Source organism: Cotesia typhae, unplaced genomic scaffold (assembly GCF_013202065.1).
Source record: "Cotesia typhae breed Kobodo isofemale line unplaced genomic scaffold, CoteBio_Ctyphae scaffold_152, whole genome shotgun sequence".
In the NCBI taxonomy this organism is placed as follows: domain Eukaryota; kingdom Metazoa; phylum Arthropoda; class Insecta; order Hymenoptera; family Braconidae; genus Cotesia; species Cotesia typhae.
Window position 1 is genome coordinate 11,473,934 of NW_027423776.1, and position 22,857 is coordinate 11,496,790.

At 33.7% G+C, this 22,857-nt stretch overlaps 8 protein-coding genes across 10 annotated transcripts; 3 read left to right on the plus strand and 5 right to left on the minus strand.

The window, feature by feature from the left end:
- Nucleotides 1-1,131: 1,131 nt before the first annotated feature.
- On the plus strand, nt 1,132-8,150 carry Cep164 (centrosomal protein 164). Of its 3 annotated transcripts, none has more exons than XM_074256537.1 (10): nt 1,132-1,362; nt 2,184-2,432; nt 3,111-3,752; nt 4,124-5,202; nt 5,261-5,586; nt 5,891-6,258; nt 6,323-6,495; nt 6,553-6,766; nt 6,845-7,039; nt 7,219-8,150. In XM_074256537.1, the coding sequence occupies exons 1-10, from the start codon at nt 1,284-1,286 to the stop codon at nt 7,452-7,454; spliced, it is 3,561 nt and encodes a 1,186-aa protein (XP_074112638.1). In that variant the 5' UTR covers nt 1,132-1,283; the 3' UTR covers nt 7,455-8,150. The 3 variants fall into 3 exon arrangements, with proteins under 3 accessions (XP_074112638.1, XP_074112640.1, XP_074112639.1); XM_074256539.1 differs by having other exon boundaries at nt 5,891-6,198; XM_074256538.1 differs by having other exon boundaries at nt 5,894-6,258.
- LOC141536198 (uncharacterized) lies at nt 7,941-9,298 on the minus strand. The gene is made up of 4 exons (XM_074256540.1): nt 9,069-9,298; nt 8,754-9,013; nt 8,593-8,688; nt 7,941-8,493 (listed from the first exon to the last, which is right to left on the minus strand). The coding sequence occupies exons 1-4, from the start codon at nt 9,127-9,129 to the stop codon at nt 8,215-8,217; spliced, it is 696 nt and encodes a 231-aa protein (XP_074112641.1). The 5' UTR covers nt 9,130-9,298; the 3' UTR covers nt 7,941-8,214.
- A 12-nt stretch (nt 9,299-9,310) lies between these two features.
- LOC141536199 (uncharacterized) lies at nt 9,311-10,575 on the plus strand. Its single transcript, XM_074256541.1, has 3 exons — nt 9,311-9,473; nt 9,674-9,945; nt 10,013-10,575. The coding sequence occupies exons 1-3, from the start codon at nt 9,314-9,316 to the stop codon at nt 10,154-10,156; spliced, it is 576 nt and encodes a 191-aa protein (XP_074112642.1). The 5' UTR covers nt 9,311-9,313; the 3' UTR covers nt 10,157-10,575.
- A 392-nt stretch (nt 10,576-10,967) lies between these two features.
- LOC141536204 (homeobox protein DBX1-B) lies at nt 10,968-13,246 on the plus strand. Its single transcript, XM_074256550.1, has 3 exons — nt 10,968-11,440; nt 12,512-12,699; nt 12,961-13,246. Exons 1-3 carry the CDS (start codon nt 11,167-11,169, stop codon nt 13,156-13,158), a joined length of 660 nt encoding a protein of 219 aa, XP_074112651.1. The 5' UTR covers nt 10,968-11,166; the 3' UTR covers nt 13,159-13,246.
- Nucleotides 13,191-14,702, minus strand: LOC141536205 (odorant receptor 49b-like). The gene is made up of 6 exons (XM_074256551.1): nt 14,415-14,702; nt 13,946-14,355; nt 13,787-13,886; nt 13,612-13,713; nt 13,396-13,554; nt 13,191-13,331 (listed from the first exon to the last, which is right to left on the minus strand). The coding sequence occupies exons 1-6, from the start codon at nt 14,700-14,702 to the stop codon at nt 13,275-13,277; spliced, it is 1,116 nt and encodes a 371-aa protein (XP_074112652.1). The 3' UTR covers nt 13,191-13,274.
- Nucleotides 14,702-16,743, minus strand: LOC141536203 (uncharacterized). Its single transcript, XM_074256548.1, has 5 exons — nt 16,211-16,743; nt 15,740-16,146; nt 15,460-15,661; nt 15,129-15,287; nt 14,702-15,050 (listed from the first exon to the last, which is right to left on the minus strand). The coding sequence occupies exons 1-5, from the start codon at nt 16,529-16,531 to the stop codon at nt 14,994-14,996; spliced, it is 1,146 nt and encodes a 381-aa protein (XP_074112649.1). The 5' UTR covers nt 16,532-16,743; the 3' UTR covers nt 14,702-14,993.
- A 149-nt stretch (nt 16,744-16,892) lies between these two features.
- Nucleotides 16,893-18,929, minus strand: LOC141536388 (uncharacterized). Its single transcript, XM_074256867.1, has 6 exons — nt 18,661-18,929; nt 18,190-18,596; nt 17,992-18,112; nt 17,676-17,714; nt 17,572-17,622; nt 16,893-17,494 (listed from the first exon to the last, which is right to left on the minus strand). The coding sequence occupies exons 1-6, from the start codon at nt 18,886-18,888 to the stop codon at nt 17,441-17,443; spliced, it is 900 nt and encodes a 299-aa protein (XP_074112968.1). The 5' UTR covers nt 18,889-18,929; the 3' UTR covers nt 16,893-17,440.
- A 23-nt stretch (nt 18,930-18,952) lies between these two features.
- On the minus strand, nt 18,953-20,717 carry LOC141536389 (uncharacterized; the record flags this gene model as incomplete). Its single annotated transcript, XM_074256868.1, has 3 exons — nt 18,953-19,991; nt 20,115-20,214; nt 20,299-20,717. Coding segments are annotated over 3 exons (654 nt in total), but the record flags the coding sequence as incomplete, so codon positions are not given.
- Nucleotides 20,718-22,857: the final 2,140 nt, after the last annotated feature.

Genomic DNA, 22,857 nt, shown 5'->3' on the forward strand with positions numbered 1-22,857 from the left:
GTAAAAAAATAATTACATTAAAATAAAAAAAAATTTTAAATACTAAAATGAAATGAAATAAATAATTACACCGTCAAGAAAATGCCAGTATAATTAAACAAAAAAAGTGTGGAATTAAAAAAATAAAATCACGAGAGTAAATTTGATTATGAAGAAAGGCTTTTCATTAAAATTTTCTGCATTTGTATATAACTAAATCATTATTATAATAAAAATAGAGAAAGCAAGAATGAGCTTTTATGCCAAGTGTACATTAAAATATAAATATAAAATTGCTGGGAGCGCGAATGTTTATGCCTATTGAATTATTGTGCTAAAACTATGGCGCAGTAATTATAATAAACGAAGGAATGCGCCATTACTCCGGACTAAGAAATATTTATAGAATAATTTAAACAGAATTAACAGAGCTGGACCAAAAAAATATAATAAAATAAAATAACACACATATATTCGATGCTTACCCGTGGATCAGTTAACGAGGAATATAATTTACCAGAAGGGAAAAATAAAGAATAAAGGACTGCGTCAAAGCTCGCAAATTATTCTCACGTCAACTTTAGAGGGTTTATGTTCACAGTGAAGGATATCATTATCATTTAATTTTCATGTTCACGCTGTTGCCGAGAATTTCAAGTCGTTAAACCTTATAATATAACTTGACATAACGACCAAGCTTCTATTCTACCTTCCATATTTATATTTAAATAATAATATCACTATCGTACGCCTCATTATTATTCCACCTTCTAAATTTTAAATTCCATAACAACAACTCAATATTTTCCTCTCGATCCGACAAATTTAACAATTTTATTCCTAAAATATCCTATTGCGTTTTAACTTTTAATTTTTCAAAACTTTCAGCCCCATCTTTTGATTTCTCCCCACAATATTTCACCCCTCGCTTTACTTCCCACCGCTAAGGCTGCGTTCGGCAATCATCCCTGTTCATTCCCTTGCCAAGTACCAGCAAAAAAAGTTCCGACTTTACCCGCTAGCGCGATCGCAGATAAAACAAATTTCAGTGGTTTATTATTCTACCGCTGCGGCGCTCCCGCTGCGGTTCTCCTTCCATTTGAAGTTGAATTAAACATTGACCGTATCAGGGTTTAGCTCGCGCAGTGAAGACATACGCGGATAATATGACAGCCTCCTATAAATTACAAGTTCTTCCTCCGGAAAATCCGCGAGCTTTAATCAGACAAAAATCCTCGCAAACTTAAAATTCGGTTGTGAATTTTGTTTTATTTATTTATTTATTTTTTTTTTATTATTTAACCATGAGTATTTCTCAGGACAGTGCTGCGACTATCGTCTGTCGCGAAGTCTTTGACGAGGCCTCGCACCCTTCCAATGAGGGTGAGTTTTCACAAATTATCCTTTTCCCATTTTCAAACACATAAATTTAAGAAAAATATTAAATGTCAAAAAATTCACTTTTTTTTTGTTTCTTGCAAACATTTTTTATAAAAATAATATCATTTATAAAAAAATAATTGAATTATTTATTAACTGTCGTTAATTCGTTTGTTTATTTACATAACGATATCTACGCAACGGTGCGACCTTATGTCGCGGTAGGAAAATCAATAAGTTTATACTGCGGGCAAAATACTGTCGCTGTGACCCTTGATTTCACGGGTTTTATTATTTACAAGTACTTTAAGTATACTTTTTATAAAATTTATTATTTAAAATATTTATGTCAGTAATTTTTAAATTTTTATGCACATAAAAATAAAGTAAAGTTTTTATTTGAAATAAACGATGTTTGAACAGTTCACCCTGAGACAGCTGGCCTGGCTAGCACCCCCCCCCCCTTCCCCTTCCCTCCCCCATGCCTATATCCTCATGCCCGTGAGCACCTGTCAAACTAGCCTTGATAGAATTTTTAATGATCGCTATTCAGCTGCCGGAAAATGGAACCGAATAATTAATCTCCGTTTTATTCACACCAATTTTCAGAGCTCTATTTTAGCTTGTTAAATCTAAAATAATGAACTATGTAATTGCTCCAATTTCGAGTTTTGTAATTACAAAATTTTCCATGATAAAAAATTAATTACAATTTTAAAAAAATATTAAAAGTTTTTTTAAAGAGGAAAAATCTTAAATTAAATAACGTAAGATTTTTTTACGGGAAGAAATCTACTGGAGTTTAGATTGATGATTTGTTGCAGAGATTATCGATTACGCAAAGCGTATTGGAATCAACCCAACAATGGAACCACACCTCCTTGATCTTGCGCGTGAAGGGTTGATGGCACCCTTGCCGAAAGGCTGGACCCCTTGCTTCCACGAGATCTTCGAGAGCTGGTACTACTACGAGGCCTCGTCGGGGACCACCACCTGGGAACATCCCCTCGATGGAAAGTACAAGGAGCTCGTCAAGGCGGCGAGAGCTTCCCAGAGCCGACAGCAGAGTCTTGGTACTGCTCTTATCTTGTTTAGATAAATCATATTAAGATAGCATGATTAAATATTAATAATTTTCTTATTCATTACTTGTTACAAGTTCATGGTTTTATTGTACGGCATGTGGCACCTTGATGCATATTAAATTACATATGAAGCATATTTGGTCAATAGACTGGGCCATAAAAATTGGTTATTATTTTTTTTAATTAAATTTTGTATAAATAATAGCATAAACAAAAAATTTTCAAAATGGATAAAAAGTAAAAAAATTAAGAGTTTATTTGCAATCCTGAATAAATTAATTTATTAAAAAATATTAAGAGATCTTTTTTGTAGATCATTTAATGTTTTTTTTTTTTTTTTTTAAATATTGTTTAAAATTTTTTTGAAGTTTTCATAAAAAAATTCGTTTAAAAAAAAATCAAGCTTTTGATATTAATTTTAAGAATTTAAATTTAAAAAAAAAATTTTTTTGGCCCAATTTAATCTCCAAAATAATTATATGTAAGTCATTCTAACGGATCCAATTATCCAGATTTTAAATATCGAAAGATCAATTAACGACAAATTGAATTAATAAAATAATCTGATCAATTAATTAAACAAGTGACCTATTTTCTGTAATTGGATCCGTCAGAGGATGTGTTTAGAGATAAAACCGAATTGAATTGACAACCGGTCGCCCACAGACGATGACTCGAAAACATTCGCCAAGGACCTGGAGTCCCACGAGGAGGCGGCGATCCCCAAGGAGCCTCCCCTGTCAAAGCTCCCCCCGACGAAAATCCCCACGAAGCTGGCGCCCCTCAGGAAGTCCGTGAGTGACATGGGGAAGCGCAAGGACCACAGAAGGTCCACCAGCGAGGCCAGATTGACCGACCGCTCCGCCAAGGACTACACAAACCTCCAGTACCAGGACCCGAGGTTCTACGAGTCCCCGAAGCTGCTGAGCCCCGAGGGGGAGCTCAATCTCAGGGAAATCGTCAAGCGCTCAGAGTCAATGAGCCCCAGGTACGAGAAGGACTGGGAGCAGCTGTCAAGTAAGTTCAGCTCCGAGGAGAACGTTATCGACATCGACAAGCTCAGCGCCAGCTCGCTGACCAAGAACGACGGCAAGGGCGACAGGTTTGATAAGGAGAAGCATCCCAGCCAGATCATGAGTCGTCAGAAGGAGCTCACTCTCACTGGCGGCGGCTCTATGTTTCTCAAGAGCAACAGGAGCCGCGATAACACTCCCAGTCACGAGGCCGCCAGGTTTGAGGATTTTCAGATCAACAGCCTCAGTCTCGAGAGACCAAAGTCTATTCTACGTGAGAAGCCGCCTGAAGATGGTGAGTCCGATGATATTTCTGCTAAAAATGTCCTAGATTTTGGATAATAGCACTTGTTCTTTTCAAGGTACTCTTATTGTGTTTTTTAACTTGACAACAAAGGCATATTACTGCTCAATTCTTTAGTTACTTTATAGGCCGATAAATTTATCTTTAATTGTATGAGATTTTTTTTTTTAAATCTTTTGAATTGCTAAAGTTTCGATACAATTTATAAATAAACTGTGAAAAAAATTTTCTAATAATAAAATTGACCATATCTGTTGTTCATAAATTTTTTGGTATGTATTAGAAAAATTTTTCACAGGAATTTAATGTCTCTAAGCCTTATTCTTTGTAAATATTATGATTATAAATTATTTTTCTTCCAGATGATCGACATACAGAGGAAGAGCGAAAAAGTGTACGCTTTGACCTAGAAAAAGACAATTTGGATGACATAAAATTCATTTACTCGGGATCTGAGGACGAGGATTGGGATTCTGAAGTCTCAGAGCCAAAATCAGAGTCCAAAGACGACGCTCTAGATGATAAACTGGGTGCCAAGGAGCCTAAAACGAAATCATCTAGCCTAGGATCAAAAATAGTTGGCAACCGTTTTCTAGTTCAGGAAGTATCAGAGTCTGAACACTTGAGCCAGTTGAAGGAAGACTTGGACGACCTGCCGACAAACAAATTTACAAACATAAAAAACATTGACCTGTTCTCCAAAAGCGATACAGACAGTACGCCGAGGACCGCTAAGGACGATTCCAGATCCCTGGAAACAGAAGCTCATCTTAAGAAACTGAGGTTGGACCTCGAGGGGGTGAACAAAGAAAAGGAGAGGAACAAAAGGAAAGACGACGATGTGAAAAGTGCCATTACAAGGAAACACGAGAGAGAAATTCTTGGATTGAAGAGAGAACTTGAGGAAAGAGTCGAGAAGACGCGGAAGGAAATGGAGGCAAGCTTTCTTGAGCAGCGCTCGCAGATGGAGAAGCTCATGGAGGGAAAGCTCGAGGAGTTTAAGAGCCAGCTGCTGCTGAAGGAGCAGAAGGAGATCAATAACTTAGTCGCTGAAATGGACGAGACCAGGAGGAAGAATTTGGAGAAGGTCAGAAGTGAATTGGAGGCTTGCTATGAGAAGGAAAGACAGGAGATTTTCGTGAAGCTGAAGAACGAGCTGGATGAGAAGAAGCAGGAGATGCTAGAGCTTAGGAATCATGAAATTGAGAAGATGGAGAACGAGTACGACAAGACGATGGACGAAGAAAAGAATCTCAAGATGGCTGAACATGATTTGGCGCAGAAGCAGAATCTCAAGATTGAAGATATGAAGAAGGACTTGGAGAAGGAGTTTGACGATTTGAGAAAAAAGCTCAGGGCCGAGCAAAGGGAGAAGATGACCAAGATTACCGAAGAACATGAAAAGCGCTTGGCTGAAATTTCCCGGGATTATCGCGTTGAGGTAAGTTTCGATTTTTTGTTGTATCTTAGGGGGTTATTGACTCGTTTTTTTTTTTCAGGAAAACATGGCTCGGAAGGTCTTCAAGCAGAAGCTAGACGAAATTAGATCTGACCTGTCCCGGGAAATCGATAAGGAGACCAAAAAGATCTCCGATCGTGCTACTAGACAGGATTCCGCTGACTACGACAAAATTCGGTGTGAGAAGCGGATTTTGGAGGACAAGTACAAAACTTTGAAGGATAAGTACTTGAAGTTGAAAAATGACGTACGTTTGGCTGTAGAAAAGAGAAGTAAACGCAAAGAAGGGCATACTACCGTTTCCGAAACAGAGAAATCAGGCTCCACTAGGACAAGGACCGAGAGAACCGAGTCTCTGACTCAAAAGTGAGTCACTAGTTTTTATAATTACTTTTAAGCATCACCATTTTTTACGTATCTTACGGCAATTAAATTTTTATTATTAATATCTCGTGAAAAAATTTTCTAATAAATCTAAATACAATTATTAAATCATAATCTATCCTGATATGGCGCAATTTGAACAATTGTCCCTATCAGGTAAGATCAAGCTCTAAAAAAAAAATTTTCCCACGGGATTATTATTGGCTTATTTAGAGCCGCTGAGGTACGGGTTTCACCTTCATGTAATGCGCCTTAATATTTGGCTATAGGCCTTAATTCGTATTAGTAGAACATCATCGAAAAACGTGAGCTCGAGCTCGAAGCCGGAGGTGAACCAGAATCAGAATCAAAACACCGCAGACAACTCCGAGAGCCAGCAATCCTTTCAGAGGTTCAGCCATGGGGACTCTAGAAGCGCTAAGTTCGAGTCAGACGACACCACCACCGCCAGCGAGACTATGAACTCGAACATCCTCCAGAAGAAAAAGAGCCACGCGAAAAAGACTCCGACGAAACTCCCGCTAAACAACAACAATATCGCGGACAATCCCGTGGAAAATATCCGGAAGCAGCTGGAGAAATTAGAAGACCTAGGTGATCAATTACCTACTAATGAAAATGCTTATACGTTGAGATACCCTTTTCAAGATAAAGGTATAGTCTGCGTGTTGATTTCCCTCCAAAGAGCTCCGGCTTATTGAATTTATTTCGGTTCCAGTCCCGGTCAACACTTCGTCGGAGCTCGAGTTCTTCAGACACCGGATCCACGTCGAGAGGGACTCCGTAAAGCGCGCCAGAGAAACCTTGAGAGCCCAGAAGAACATCTTCCAGGGAGTGCAGAAAGCCTGGAAAGAGCGCAGTGCTCGAGCCACTTTGGAGCAGCTCGTTCAAGTATGTTTTCTTGTTTTTATTTGCGTTTCAGTGCCTGGCTAATTCAAGTGCTTCTAGGAGGAACGAGAGCTTTCGGATATGGAGGTCAGTCTCCATCGTACCAAGAGCCTTCTTGGTGAAAAGGTTATTCATCTTAAGCATCTCGAGCAGTCATTAGAACGCGTTGCCAACGCCAAGAAAAATGAAAATGATATCAGCCCAATTAAAAGCGATGAATTGACTCTTAGTGATATCTCCAGCGCTAGCAGTGGCTTTTCTTCTACTGATTTGGGTATTTTTATTTTATAATTTGCATACCTCTTTTTTTTTTTTTGGGGTTTTATTAATTTTAGTGATTCAATTTTTACAGACAAACCCGACTACTACCAAGAGTCCACGGAAATAATTGCCAGTCTTGAGAATTTAAATTCGGAAATTCGGGAAATTTGGAATGTTCTTAATAAGCGCAGGGGTAATAATGTACCACCGCCTCCTAATTTGGTCGGTTCTGACACTAGATGGTTTCCTTTTCAGCATCTTACAACTCAATCAAATAATATTCAAGGTATATGATTGACAATTTAAAAAAAAATTTTTTTTTTTATGTCTTTATATAGTTTTTTAAAAATTTTTGACAGGAATTTTTTTTACATACAAATATAAGTTCTGAAATAAAAATTGGCTGTGTAATAAAATTAAAAAAAAAATAAAATAAATTACTATTGCCATCTAAAAATGTTTCAGGTTTCGGAACTCCGAATATTCAATCAAATATTTTGTCACAGTTGACAGCTCACCCGCCGACGACAACGCAGAATATAATTGCTCAATACGGACCAAATAGTGGATTCACGACGAGTGTCGGAACAGTTGACCGCGGGTCTAACTTGATTGAGCGGACGCGAAACATGCGGGACTGGTTGAGGCAGGCGCGTGTCGAGACCACAGATTTAATCAGCACCGGACAGGCCACTCTATAACTATCAGAATTTTTATTTTTTAACGACTCTATTAACGATTGATATTAATACTATCACAGTAGACACCATAATTAATTGGTAGGAATTTATTACTCTCCTAATTGATAAATAATTGATAATTGATAATTTATTATTGATGTTGATAAATTACAACCAATCAATTTATATATTAATATATTATATATTTTAGATAACTTTTTGGTTGTCCTTGTAAATTTATTTGCGTAATTTGTAAATAGTGGATGTTGTACAGGAAAGAGAAAGTAATTTTTATGAAAAAAAAAAAAAAAAAAAAATTTATAGTACCTTTGTTTTATCATTTTATAAATATATATAATTACATTTTTTATCCATATATATGCCAAAGTAACACGCGATATGAGATATTAATTAACTTTGAACGATTTGTAATTAATGTGACTTTACGGGCAATTTTATTAGAATTTCAATCTTGATGCAACAACCAAATGATTAATTGATGTGATAAAAAAAAAAGTATGACAGTAGATTACTTAAAATTAAAACGATCAAAAGTTAATATTAATGATAATTAAAATAATTGTTAAAAAAAAATTATACTCCCACGACAGATTTAAAAGTAAGTCGTTATTGTGCTTCCCTTGTTATTTTTATTTGTGATATCTTCACTCACCTGATAAAAATTTTCAAATAAATAAAACATATAATTCCTTAGTATTTTATTTGTTATTTATTTATTACTTTCAAAAATTTTAATTTTCAAAAAAATTTTCTCTCAATCCTATTCAAATTCTTTAGGAAAAACTCGACAGTCTCTATGTTCTTGCTCGCAATTCTCCGAATTATCTTCAAACTCCTCTTTAGTCGGCAGCCAAGAAGTGAAAATAGTTTTTCTTGAACCATTATTTGACTCGCTCTTCAAAGAAGCTTGAGCTTTTAAAATAAACGGGGTCATTTTGCAGATCAAAAGCTTCACACATGATAAATCCATCCCATCTAGCTGCTCCGTTATTTTCCGCGGAAGTTCTGGACTCTGGGCTTGCTTCAGTAAATTTTGGACCTGAATTCCAAAATTAAAAGCATTTTAAATGAAAAAAAAAAAAAAAAAAAAAAAAAAAAAAATATATATATATATATATATAATGATTGAAAAAATTACCTTGTCGTCCGTAGAATCGACAATGGATTTCAAAACATCGAATTCGAAGTCGTCAGACTCGTCCCTCGAAGATTTGACTTCAAAAAACGACGCGATCTGTTCAAAAAAAGGAAAATTTGAAAAAAAATTTATCCTTTACATTAAAAAAAATAATTACTTACCACTTGCGCAAGAAAAATAGCAGAGTTGACAGTTATCGCGGCTATTTTCGGCGAGTCTAAGCCCAGAAGTCGAAAAAAAACCGACGCCAGGCCTCTAAACCCGGCGCTCCGGTCTCCGGAGTCCTCTTGCGGACTCTCATCGCCTTTTTTACGATCGGGCTGCTTCTTCAAGCTGTCAGAGACCAAGTCCGCGACTTCTTTCACCGTTTCCAAGTAATTCCTCATGCTTTGCAGCCCACTTTTTAACTTATCAAAAAATCCTGTTCAAAATTTGACAAATTAATTACAAACAAAAACAACTTTGCTCAAATTTACCTTCTTCGCAATTTATCGCGGAAATTAGACCGACCAAAATGAATATTTTGAGAGCAGTCATCTCTCCTGGGTATCTTAAACTTGTATGAACTTCTGGGCTAGCGGGACCTGGTAATTAAGCGACTTACTTCCTTTGCTGAAAGTGTCACAAGTTTCGCACCGGCGCTCAACCATAAATAAGTATTGTAGAACTCTTGAAAATTACACAGTTGCGTTTTAACTGCGAAAGATTTAATATATCAGAGATGATTCTCTTCTCTAAGTGTAATTTGATATTTATTTGCACTTTGGTGATCACTTTGCTGCCCTTTGGGCTGCTGGAGCTTTACTACGATGAAGTGCAAAGCTTGAGCGAGCTTCCAATGGATAAACTTTTGAAAATACGATCCAGCTTTGGCGAAATCGGTCAGTAGAATTTTTTATTCATGAAAATTATTAATTTAATTAAACTTTTTGCACTCAAATAATTTTTTTTAATTCAAATTTATAAAAAAAGAAGGCTTAAAAAAATTATATTAATTTTTTAGTTAGAAAAATTTCAATAAAAAAGTTATTGAGTTTATTTTATTTAATTAAAAAATTTTTTTATTAAAAAAAAATTTAAGACGATGAATATTTAGAAGAGGAAGAAGAGGAGAATGGTTTAGAAGGAAGAACAGTTCCCCTAGCCTACAAATTGCCTCAGAAAAAAATCGGCAACAAATTGCGCAGACATGGCGGGTGGGATGAAAAAGGCGAGGAGAGTAAGATTTCTAAAATATTCCAATTTTCTCTAACAACTTTGTCATTTCTCGCCTTCGGCGGGTACTTACTCACTTTGATCATCACTTCTTTGAAAAGAAATTCGGGTACTCCCGGAAATGTAATCGTTTTATCGGTAAGTACCTTCATAATTTTTTTTTTTTTTATTTTAATTTTTATAAATAAAAGATGGAACTTTTCAGAATCTGCAAAAATTCACGAGACCGAAGCGTGACGTGTTTGGAATAGACCCAATGGAGAATGACTTCAACAATGACAAATTCTACCGCGGGATGATAATGCTCTCGGAGGAGTTCGCATTTTACTCCAAGCCAAAACACTATTGATAGATATTTAGTTATATTTTTATTGTATTATTTATTGAGGCTGTCAATGTAAACTGGCAATTGAACTTTTCTCGATCATTAACTGTTCTGAAATCAAATAAAATCTAATAAGAGCGTGTGTGGGTGTGCGCCCGGTGTTTGTGTGGTAGATGCGTGTGGATAAACTAACGGGATGTGTATACACAAACTACGAGGAATATTCTCGACATGTAGGTGGTATAAAGCTTCGAATATGCTTTCCCAAATAAACATTTAAGTGTCTGTATACAACGCTTTAGGGATCTGAGGATAACCATATGGCGTATGCCGATGAATTTTATCAAATTTACTCGCCTTTTTATTTTCGTTTATCTACTTGTAATTAATTATTTTTATGACTTACAAAAATTTAAATTAAATTATCTAAAAATTATTTTTAGATGTTCAATTTATCGCTCTAAAATTTAAATTATTTTTTTAATAAATAATAATAATAATAATTTAAAGCTTATTTTTTTATATATTGACAAAAAATCAAAAAAATTTTTTAATTAACAAAAATTACAGCGCTATCGATAGAAATGTAATTAAAACAATTTAATGCAATTATTTTATTAATGTAAAAAATGTAATGAAATTTAAAATGACAGCATAAGAATGAAGATGAGAATGAGAATGAGGAGAATGAAAATGAAGATAAACAAATAAAGATGCAGTATAATCTACTTAAGATTGTTTAATATATATATATAACCAATATTTATTTTCTCAGCTTCCGGATGATTATCTCAGTACCCACGGATTTTATTTTAAAATAAGCCACGCCTCCGTTTAGTTTTAGTGGCAAATCAGCGGGATTTCACTGTCTGCTACTAAATGACGATTTTTGTTTTACGTAAACTTCCCCGGAATCTCGACAGTCTACCAGATTAATTTATTCCTCTGAGGAAAAAATACGCACTTTGTTACAATGTCTTCCGATTTCCTCAATCTTTAATTGTCAATTCTTGTCAATATTAATAAATTTAAAGATGGAGTACAGTGACGAATCTTCTAAACTAAAATTCGGAGTGGAGAGAATTTTATCCTCTGACTTTTGCAACAAAACTCTTCCCATTCCCAAAGTGACTATTAAGTTGTTCGGAAACTACTCCAGCCAAGAGTGTCCTTGCATTGGTGGGTGTAACAAGTGCATGACTTTTTGTAATTTCACTTCTGAGTCGCTTTGTGCGCCGAATTATACCAGTGTTATTGAGAAATATCAAAGTATCTGTCGGCCTGCTCCTTTGAGGCCCATTCCTCGAGGTAATTATCCACAAATTATTCACTTTTTTTTTATTAATAATTATCTTACACTTTGCTAAAAAAAATTAATAAGAAATATTAATGGTCTTAATAATTTTTTTTTTTTGGGCATAAATTTATTTTTTATTTAAATAAATAATTAATTTGTTTGATAAAAATTATTCATAAATTTTTTTCAAAGCTATAATTATTTAAAATATAATTACAATGATAAAAAATTTATTTAATAAAATATAAAAATTTTAAAAGGTTTAGGACCTAAAAACAATTTTAAATTACAAGCTTATGGAGTTTTTTGATAAAAAAAATTTTTTTTAATTTAAATAATGTGAAAAAAAATTTATTTAACAAAATATTAAAATTTTTATGGTCTTTATAATTAAAAATAATATTTTTAAACACAATAATGAGATATTTTTGGGTTTAATTAATTTCTTAATTACAAAAAAAAACAATTCTAAGTTTCTTAGTACAACAATGTTAATCACAAATGACGGAATAATTACCAAAAATAATAATGTCAAGTGTTAAGTTACATAATAAATGACTAGTACCATATGGAGAGCAGTCTTGTTTCCCTGAATATCTATAACAAACCTGCAATAGAGACGATAATATTTATACTTTAGTGTATTCTTGCGTTTCCTGTCTATGTTTAAACGGTATCCTAAGTGCCTCGGATGATTTACCCGCTGTGTAAACATTCTCTAGAGTCGATGATTTGTCAAAAATCCATTATCCGTCAAAGTCAAAAAGCACTGACAAAAAAAAAATGGGATAATTAATATTAACAATTGATTAAATAAATAAATAGCAACCGCGAGACGTAAATACACGGCAATAAACTTGGTAATTTACACGATTAGTAAAATTTGTCTGCGGGTAATAAAACGGGAGCTTGTTTAGGTCACGACACATGTTGTATACTTTAAGGTTGTAAATCTCGGGCAAGTACAGACAGAGTATGACCCGACGAAATCTTTTGAACGCTTTCGTTCTTTTATCTTTGAGTAATTCCAATCATTAGTTATGATTTTGCAATAAATTTTAATATTTGTGGTGTTTTTTTAGTTCCCGTCTCTTCTATGACGACGACAAATAATACAGAGAGCGGCTCGAGAAGAAAAAGGTCCTGGTCGAGGGCCGTCTTCAGCGCTTTGCAGCGAAAAGGATTAGAGAAGAGATTTTCGTTGCAAAAATACATTACTAAACCTGACAGACGGCAATTAGCAGCTACTTTAGGGCTTACTGATGCACAAGTAAGTCAAAAAAATTTTTTTATTTTATTTTTTAATCGATAGTAATTTTATAAAAAAATTAAATTTTCGTTAATAAATAATATATTGATTAATAAAACTTAATTTTAGTTGAAAATATTATTATTAATATTTAAATTAAATTTTTTAATTGAAAATATTTTATTAAAAAAAATTTAATAAGTTATTTTTCCATGAAAAATTGAATTAAGTCATATAAAAAATTATAATTTAGAAGATTTTGATAAATTTTTCTCTGTTCAGGTGAAAGTATGGTTCCAAAACAGAAGAATGAAGTGGCGACATACCAAAGAAAGTGAAAATATCATCCCAGAAGGATCTGATCCCCAAAAAAACTTACCAAAACACCAAAATCAAAAGTACGATTCCCAAAAAAATTCCAATCAAAAGTCAGAAATCTCGGATGAAGAAGAAGAAGAAGAAATTCAAGTTGACATATGAATTTTTTTTTTTTTTTTTAAGTATACTTTAGTTAAAAATATATATTTCTTGATACTTTACATTAAAATAAATAAAATAATATAATTTTTATAAACTAGACTAGATTCTCAAAAAAATTATTCTCCAAGTACAGCGCGCAGAGTCATGAAGTACGAGAGAGTACTCGACAGAAACTGAAAAAAAATTTTTAATTATTCTTCAAGCTTTTATACAGCTAGAAACTTATTTTTGGCATACTGTTGCGTAAAATTGGAGAGTGAGAGCTGGAAGAACACCGACGATTGATATCACCAGAGGTTTTTGGGCTCGGCGGATCATCGTCAACGTAGATTTTTGCATTTCTATCGATTTCCCGATCCACGAAGACTTATAGATCGACCAGGCAACTTTTTCGCTCTTAAAACACGTTTTCTAAATTAAAATTCATTATTTTTGTAATTTTTAGCTACTGACCATCGCTCGCAAGTCGTCAGCTGGCCAAGCGCTAATATACAGTCTCAAACATCCGCCGACTACCATTAGAATAAATTGCGACAATACTGGAAGAGGTTGGCGCTATTCCAAACAACAAATAAAAATTTTGATTCATTACTCGATGAGGAATTATAATTATTGTAAGTGTACTTGCATAGATGAGCGGAATCGCGCCAAAAATGACCGCCATTGCCATTGTTGCGTTGCTTTTTAGAATAATGTACTTAACTGACTGCGAAAGTTGTTTTACGAACCTGGAAGTTCAAAAATTTACAAAATTATGAATTTGTATTTTCAAAAAATTTGCAATTACCGTATGCAATTTTGATGTTCAATAATGCAAATTTTGAGTTCTTCATTGCAAGAAACCTCTTCCAATTTCTGTGACAAAATTTCTAGTCTCGTTGAAGAGTAGCTCAGCAACAGCGCCACTGTAAAATCCACAGTAATTCCCAACCCCGTTTGCAAAATCGCCAAAATTTGCTGGATGTAAATGACGTAGTGTCTTGTCGTGAAAGGTTTAATGTCAAACGGGTACCAAGTGTCTGCTGGCAGAATTTGCTTCATAAAAATTGGGCCGCAGGAGAACGCGATTGCCGTTTGGAAATATGAGAGCCCCACGAAAGCGCAGAAGGAAAAGTAGCGGCTTACATATTTTTGAAAAATCACCTTTTCGTTTCTTTTAGATAATTTTATGTAGTCTGATATTTCTGTTAGCAAAATCTGTCCAAATAATTAGAAAAGTTTCTCAATAAAATTAAAAAAAATTCAAAATTACTTACATACAACTGACGACGCTGGACTTTGCAGATCAGCAAATTGAAAAAGACGTCGCCCAAGGCCGTCAATTCCGACAGCGACTTCATCATCGAAATAATTTCCTTCCTGTTGAAGTACGCGCACAACATCAGCGGAACAAGAAGTGCGATGACGTTCAAAAAGAAAATGCCCCATAGAAATTCTCTTGCTGACTTTGATACTCTGGTGATTTTTGGATCCGGAGGCCAAGTCGACGTCAGTCTGCCGAGAATTGACAGAATGTGGACTACAGTCGCCGGCTCAACGTACATTGTTCTCTTATTTCAAATTCAAATATAGTTGTTCGATAAATAAAGGTACAGGGCTTTGTTCTGCACTAGACTACACAAAGAACATCAAAGCTATAAAGTAGAGACGTAATTAACTTTTATTGCGTTCGATGAATTAAAACGGGGGATTTATTATTCATTCTAATTGATTGGCTGTTTGATAGCGGTTAAAATCGACTAGCCATCAGAAATGGATCAAAGGAATACTTAAGTAGCTTATAATTGCTCGTTAGCGCTAAAGACATCAAGCGGAATTGTTAATTAGCTTTTTTTCTATTGACTTACTACTGCGTGCATTGCCGCAAAGTAGGAAAACGCTGTTGAAAGAAACTAAAACAATTATTGGTCATTAAATATATTGTTCCATATCTATCTTTATAATTTTTATTTCTTTTTGATGATAATTACGTTTGTGTAGAACTCGTTGGAGAGGGTCTCTAGAAAACCTGGAATGTTTATCGTTATTGGCTTTTGCGTTCTGTGGATTACTGACAGCCAGAGCTTTCTTATGACCGGTGGGTGCATTGCTGTTGTGCTGAAGATTTTTTTTGAGACTGATTCACTTGACTGTAAGTAATTTTCTTTATATCATCTTTTAAATTATTAATAAAAATTTTTTTACTTAATTTTGGAACAATTTTTAACAGTATAAGTTTGAATTATTTTTTTTTTTTTTTTAAATTAAAAAATTTATTTTAATCTTATAATTTAGGTAGATTTTAATATAGATATTTCTTACTACAGTTAGCAAATTATCAGCGGCCCAAGTGCAAACATAAATATTTATTATCGCGCTGACGACCAATATAGCAAACTGAATTTTGACAGTAATTGGTTCATCCGAAATAAGAACAATAGCTCCAAAAATTATCCCAACTTTTGTCATAGTCACTGTGGTAAGAACAATAAGTCTAATTGGCCGAACAACCTGCTTAGCAAACCTATAAAAAAATTGTTTTCTATATTTTTTAATCATTAACAGAATAAATAAGTATAAATTGAAAATATTAAATATGAACCGTAGGATTTCCTGATGTGTTCTAATAAAATCCTGCATTTCATTTACAGATCTTAAGCTGTCTATTTTTGAGATAAGTATTTCAAATTTCGCACTCAAATACCAGAGAAACAAAGCAGCTTGACAGTCCAGAGCCATTCCAGCGGAGCATTGGTACCCAACAATGCACTGATGTGCATAAACAATCGTATCAACTACAGGGTGGTCCACAGAAAACGGGTAAACAGCGTCACTGGGAAATTTTTCGGGTAATACCAGGGGTCCCATCAACACCGCGGTTGTCGTCAAGTAGTAGCTGCACGTCATATATCCGTGGAAAATCCAGCACTTGTCTATGTATTTTTGTAAGTACAGTTTGTCATTTGAACTTGCATTTCTTATAAAATCATTCAATGACCCTCCAAGCTCCTGTTTGATTAAAAGTTTTGTAATTTGAAAAATTATTAAACTGAAAATAAATTTAAATTCAAACCTGCAGTTCATCCCGGTAAATCCTGCAGACAATAACCTTGACCAGAAAGTTAATAATCCCCGAAATGAGGATGAAAGATTTCATAATCACAAAGGTATTATCGATGAATTTTATCACAGATACTATCAGCGGGAGAAGGAGTCCCAGAGACAAAAAAATAGAAAACCAGAGAAAAGCTTCGAAGAGTATCAAATTGAGTCTTCCCGTTGGCGCCCAGATGCAAGTCAACCAGACGGTGACTCTTGTGAAGGACACAGCGGCTTCTGGAGTGACTTTAAACCCTTCATTTTCAGATCCAAGTCTTTTGGTACCTAGTTTCATACTAGTGGTTGATGAACAAAACGCCGGCTTGAGTTGATATTTATTATTAAATTTCCGAGACGGTCAGGCGTTGATTCTTGCAGCAGGGTTATGAATTAATAATGCATATTACTATTTAAAACTTGGAAGGGTTGAAAAGTTGATGCCTCGGAGGGGTGGTATTTTTTAACGCAGAATACAATAGATAATATATAGTAATTATTCATTCGGGGTTCGCGGAATAGACAAAGGGCGAGAGTATTTTTAGTAAAAACTCCTTCCTGCACTAGCTCTAACAGTTACATAGTAATTATTTAACCTCGCGAAGTCGCGAGGAAACAAAAGCCTAGAGTATTTTTAGTGTAGATTTGTTGGAGCGATAAAGCTTGGGCAGTTGGGGTGCTTACATCGATATGATATTAAGAAGAGAAACTTTCTTGGCTCGAGAAGTTATTTCAATCTATTTCAATTATGTAAAAGTAAATTTAGGTGATATAATTCGGTAAGTTAATGCAATAATATTTTTAGTAAAGTTTTTTTTATTGTTTATTTTATTACACGAATTATTTTTTACCATTATTGTCACTAACGTCTATTATATTGACCATTATTGCCGTTGTAGTTTTTGGAAATAAGGAATTTGGATAAGCGTGAAAGTACGAAGGCACCTTACGTATTTTTGGGAAATTACCTTCTTCTCTTGTTCTCTTATTTCAAAACTTTGTTCTTTAAATAAAGGTATAGGACTTTTTTCTGTACTAAAATATACAAATAACATTAAAGCTTTCAAAGTAGAGATGAAATAAACTTTTATTGCGTTCGATGAATTAAAACGGAGAATTTGTTTTTCATTCTAATTGATTTAGTCGCTTGATGGCAGTTAAAATCGACTAGCTGTGAGATGAACAAAATTATTTACCAGCTTTTCTATTAACTTACTATTGTATGCATGGCTGTGAATAGGGAAAACGCTGTTGAAAGAAACTGAAACAATTATTAGTTATTAAATATATTGTCGAAAGTTATCTTCACTGTTGTTATTTCTTTCTGAGGATAGTTACGTTTGCATAGTACTCGTTAGAAAAGGTCTCTAGAAAACCTGGAATGTTTATCGTTTATCGATTACTGACAGCCAGAGCTTTCTGATAATCGGTGGATGAGTTGCAGCTGTGCTGAAGATTTTTTCTGAGATTGTTTTACTTGACTGTAAATAATTATCTCGATATTATTGATATTATTATATTTATTAGGAAAAATTATTGATAGGCTTTTTAAAAATATTTTGTTAATAATTATATAAAAAATAAATCATAACACCATCAAAGATTATTTAGAGTATTTTAAATTTTCTAATTATTGTTAGAAAAAAAAAAAAAAAAAAAAAAAAAAATATTTTTTACTACAGTCAGCAAATTATCAGCAGCCCAAGCACAAACATAAATATTTATCAACACGTTAATAACTAATATAGTAAACTGTACTTTTATAGTAATTGGTTCATCTGAAATAAGAACCAAGCCTCCAGAAATCATTCCAATTTTAGTCATGGTTACGGTAGTAAGAACAATCAGTCTAATTGGCCGAATAACCCGATCAGCAAATCTGTAAAAAATTCTCTGTTTACATATTTCATTTATTATTAAAAGTCAGTAAATTAAAGTTATGAATAAAAAATAAACCGCAAGATTTCCTGATGTGTTCTAACAATAACTCCCATATCTTTCAAAGATGACACGTTTTCTATTTCTGAGATAAGTATTTCAAATCTCGCACACAGATACCAGAGAAACAAAGCCGCTTGACAGTCCAGAGTCATTCCAGCGGAGCATTGGTACCCAACAATGCACTGATGTGCATAAACAATCGTAGCAACTACAGGGTGGTCTACAGAAAACGGGTAAACAGCGTCACTGGGAAATTTTTCGGGTAGCACTAAGGGCCCCATCAACACCACGGTTGTCGTCAAGTAGTAGCTGCACGTCATATATCCGTGGAAGATCCAGCACTTGTTGACGTATTTTTCTAAGTAAAATTTGTCATTTGGACTTGAGTTTCTTATAAAATCATTCAATGACCTTCCGAGCTCCTGTTTGATTGAAAGTTTTGTAATTTAAGAAATTATTAAACTAAAAATAAATTTAAATTTAAACCTGCAGTTCATCCCGGTAAATCCTGCAGACAATGACCTTGATTATATAGTTAACAGTTCCCACAATAAGGATAAATGATTTCATTACCACGAAAGTATTGTCGATGAATTTCATCACAGTCACTATCAGCGGGAAGAAGAGACCCAGACTCAAAAAAATCAAAAACCAGAGAAAAGTTTCAAAAAGTATCAAATTGAGTCTTCCTTTTGGCACCCAGATGCAAGTCATGCAGAGGCTGAGTTTTGTGAAGGACACAGCGGTTTCTGGGGTGACTTAACCCCCCATTCTTCGATCCATGTCTTCTGGTAGATGTTTCCATATTGACGATTGATGAACAAAGCGTCGGCTAGAATTGTTACTTATTATTAAATTTCCGAGACGGTCAGGCACTAACTCTTACAGCAGGGTTATGAATTTATAATGTATATTACCTGTATATTACCTGTATTTTACTTGTATATTACTATTTAAAACTTAGAAAGGTTGAAAAGCTGATGCATCGGAGGGGTGGTATTTTTTAACGCAGAATACAATAGATGATACATAGCAATTATTTATTCCGGGTTCGCGGAACAGACAAAGGGTGAGATTATTTTTAGTAGGATCTCCTCGCTGCGTTAGATTCAACAGCTACATAATAGCTATTTAACCGTACGGTCGTGAGGGAACAAAAGCCTCGAGTATTTTCAGTGTCGATTTCAAATTTATTTTCTTGGCTTAAGAACGTATTTTATTTAGCTATCATTATTTAAAGTAAATTTAGGTAAAATAATTCAGTAATATTTTTTATAAATTTAATTTTTCGATTTTACTACATAAATAAATCTATGAGTAGTGAAACTATGAAAACAATTGCTTCTAAAAATTAGCAACTGTCCTGATCGCTGTAAAAAAGGAGAATGCTGCTGAAAGGAACTGTAAATATTTTTTTTTTTTTATTTAATTTTAATTAAAAGTCAAACTTTTTAATAAAGTTGATTTTTTTTTTTTTAAGTTTAAAGATAAAAATACATACTGAGGAGTAATATTGATTAGAAACTGCGTCTAGAAAACCGGGAATACGTATCAGCACAGGATACTGCGTTTTATGTATGATAAGAAGACACGTTTTTTTCATTTCTTGATTCAATGTCAACAATGTGTAAAATACTTTGCTAGACATTCCGCAGCTGGTCTGAAAATAAAATAATTGATAATTATGATTGTAAAGTAGCAAGCACAACACGTACAAGTTGAATCAGTCGGTCGGCTGGCCTGATAAAGGTGTAAACGTTTAACGCAGTAAAGACAACTATTACTGCACACTGAAATTTTTCAATGAAAGCTTCGTCCTATACATAGAGGTGTAAATTATTTTTAAAAAAATTTTATATCAAAATTAAAAGGTAAAATTTTCAAGTAAATTTTATTGGAGATAAATTGATTAAACATAGTGATTAAAATATTTACTCAACCGATATAAGAATAACCGCAGCACAGGTCATTATGAATTTATTGATGGTGACCGTCGAGAAAACTACTGCCCGAATCGAAGGAATTGTTTCATTGATGAATCTACAAGTTGATAAAAACCGCTAAAAATTCAAATAAAAACGCTTCAATTTTAATTATTAATTAAATTAATAAATATATTTTTACAGCAACAAAAACTGGTGTTTTTTGATAAATTGTCTTAACTGATCCTGGTCCTCGACGTAATCCATCTGGAGAATTAGCCCCTCAAATCTTGCGCACAAGTACCAGAGGTAAACCGCCATTTGGCAGTCGAGAACGACCGCCGCAGCAGCCAGATAACCACCAATGCTCTGTTGTAAGTAGACCATCACCGCGACTATTGAATTTTCTATCGAAAATGGATACGCTGCCGCTGTTGGAAATTTTTGTGGAAGAATTAACGGTCCCAGTAGGAATATAGTCGTCGTGAAGTAGCTTCCAATTGTCACGAATAGTTGAAATTTCCAGCACTTGTTCACGTATTTTTGAAGAATTTTTCTTTCAAATTTGTCGGCATTGGCTATGAAATTTTTTATCGTCAATTGTAGCTTCTGTAATTCCAGTTATCAATATTTATTTTGATTTTAAATTTCAGTAAAATTAAATATTAATCAATAATTGCTTTTTTATCAAAAAAAAAAAAAAAAAAAAAAAAAAAAAGTGTAGACTGCAATAAAAAGCTTCGTTTAAAACGGACAATTTAATAAATTTTATAAAAAAAAAATTTATTTTAAATATTTAATAATATAAGTAATAAAATTGCGTACCTATTACTGAATTAAACAATTTTTTCGTATGATAAAAATTTAAGTGGTTGATATACCTTGAATTTCTCGCAGTATATTCTGACAATGACAACTTTTGTAATGTAATTCACCAGACTGCTTATAAACGCCAACGATTTAACCACCACCGCTAATTTGTCCAAGTTCTCGATAATTGCCAGGACCAAAGCCAAAAAAAAAGTAAATGTCAAAAGCACCAAAGTAATCATAATAATTCTAAATAAAAAGAGTCGTAGCTTGTCGGCACGAGGAGGCGCGAATATGCAAGTTAGGAGAACAGACACCTCGGTGAATTTAATAGCCGTTTCTGGGGTAACAATGAATTCGCGCCGGCCAGACTTCATATTGATCAGCTTAGTTTATTACCACGGTTGTCAGATAACGACTGCGGATGCACCAAAGTTACTTACCAGTTGAACCCCGAGCTTCTGAATAAATAATCGCTATCGCGGAAGTTATTAACGCACATGCAGAATCTTGTTATTCTTTTAATTACAGGCTTAGAAACGTATTCGAACCTTAGAAGCTACTTTAGTACGCTTTTTGAAAGATTTTTTTTTTATTGCTACCGATTAGTACTGAGAAAAACATTGTCGGACGTCAATACGTGAAATAAGAATTATTTTAAATTCGTTTTTTATGTTTTTAAAAATTTATTTATTATTGTTAATGAATGTGCGATAATGTGAATCGTGAAGACATAGGACGATAGTCACGAACATTAATTTTTAGAAATTAATATCTTATTAAATTTTATTATGCATTAACAGCGGCACGAATTGTCGCAAAAGCCAAAAATGATGTCGAGAGTAACTGAAATTAATCATAAAAATTTAATATTTAATATAAAAAAAATATAAAACATACTGCTGAGTAATATTCGTTGGCGAGGGAATTGAGTAGGCCTGAAATATTTATAGCAACAGGTTTTTGGGCTTGGTGAAGAACTTTCGTCCACAAAACTCTTGTTTTGAAGTCATGCTTCCACGTCAGACCAAATATCTCGTCCGACAAACTTTTGCTGGACTGTAAAAATAAATAAAATAATATTATTGTATGATTAGTTTTTTAATTGTAAATATTTATTTACAATAAATAAATATTTCACTAAATTATTTACAATAGTTAACAAATAATCAGCAGGCCAGATGCAAACGTAAATATTTATTATCATACTCAGCGCCATTAATCCAAATTGAATTTTTACAGCCGGTGGTGCATTCTTTGAAAAAAATTTATAATTAAGAAAAAAAAATTTTTTTTGGCTTATAAATTTTTTTAATAAATCAAATAAATATCTTAGGACTCAAAATTAATCAATCAATAATAAAAATTCCTTACTGAGATCAAAAATATTCCACTTATAATTATTCCCTGCTTGGTAGCAAGTACTGTTGAAAGTGTTAATATTCTGGTCGGGGCAATCATTATTTTCGCATATCTAAAAAAAAAAAAAAAAAAAAAAAAAAATTAATAAAAAAACACTGATAGAATTTATTATAATCATTTTTAAAACGTTAAAATTAAAAATCAGTTGGTAAAAAATATTTGAACAATTAAAATTAAATACTTCAATAAATTTTGGTATTTTTGCATATAGCGCCGAAATTGGCCACGAGTAACGACAGTTTTGGTTTCGGCTATGAGCAAGTCGAATTTAACGCTGATGAACCAGATGAAAAGCGCTGCTTGACAGTTCGAGAACCATCGCACAGAAGCATTGGTAACTAATCCAGGCATTGGTGCAAATAAACAATCCCCGCAACAATTGGATGTTCCACCGAAAAGGGGTAAATTGCGTCGGTGGGAAACTTCTGTGGCAGCAACGCCGGGCCGGCTGCGATAGCTGTTACCATCACGAAAAAAACAAAAAAAAAAAAACACGTCAAGAAAAACTGGAATTTCCAGCACTTGTTGA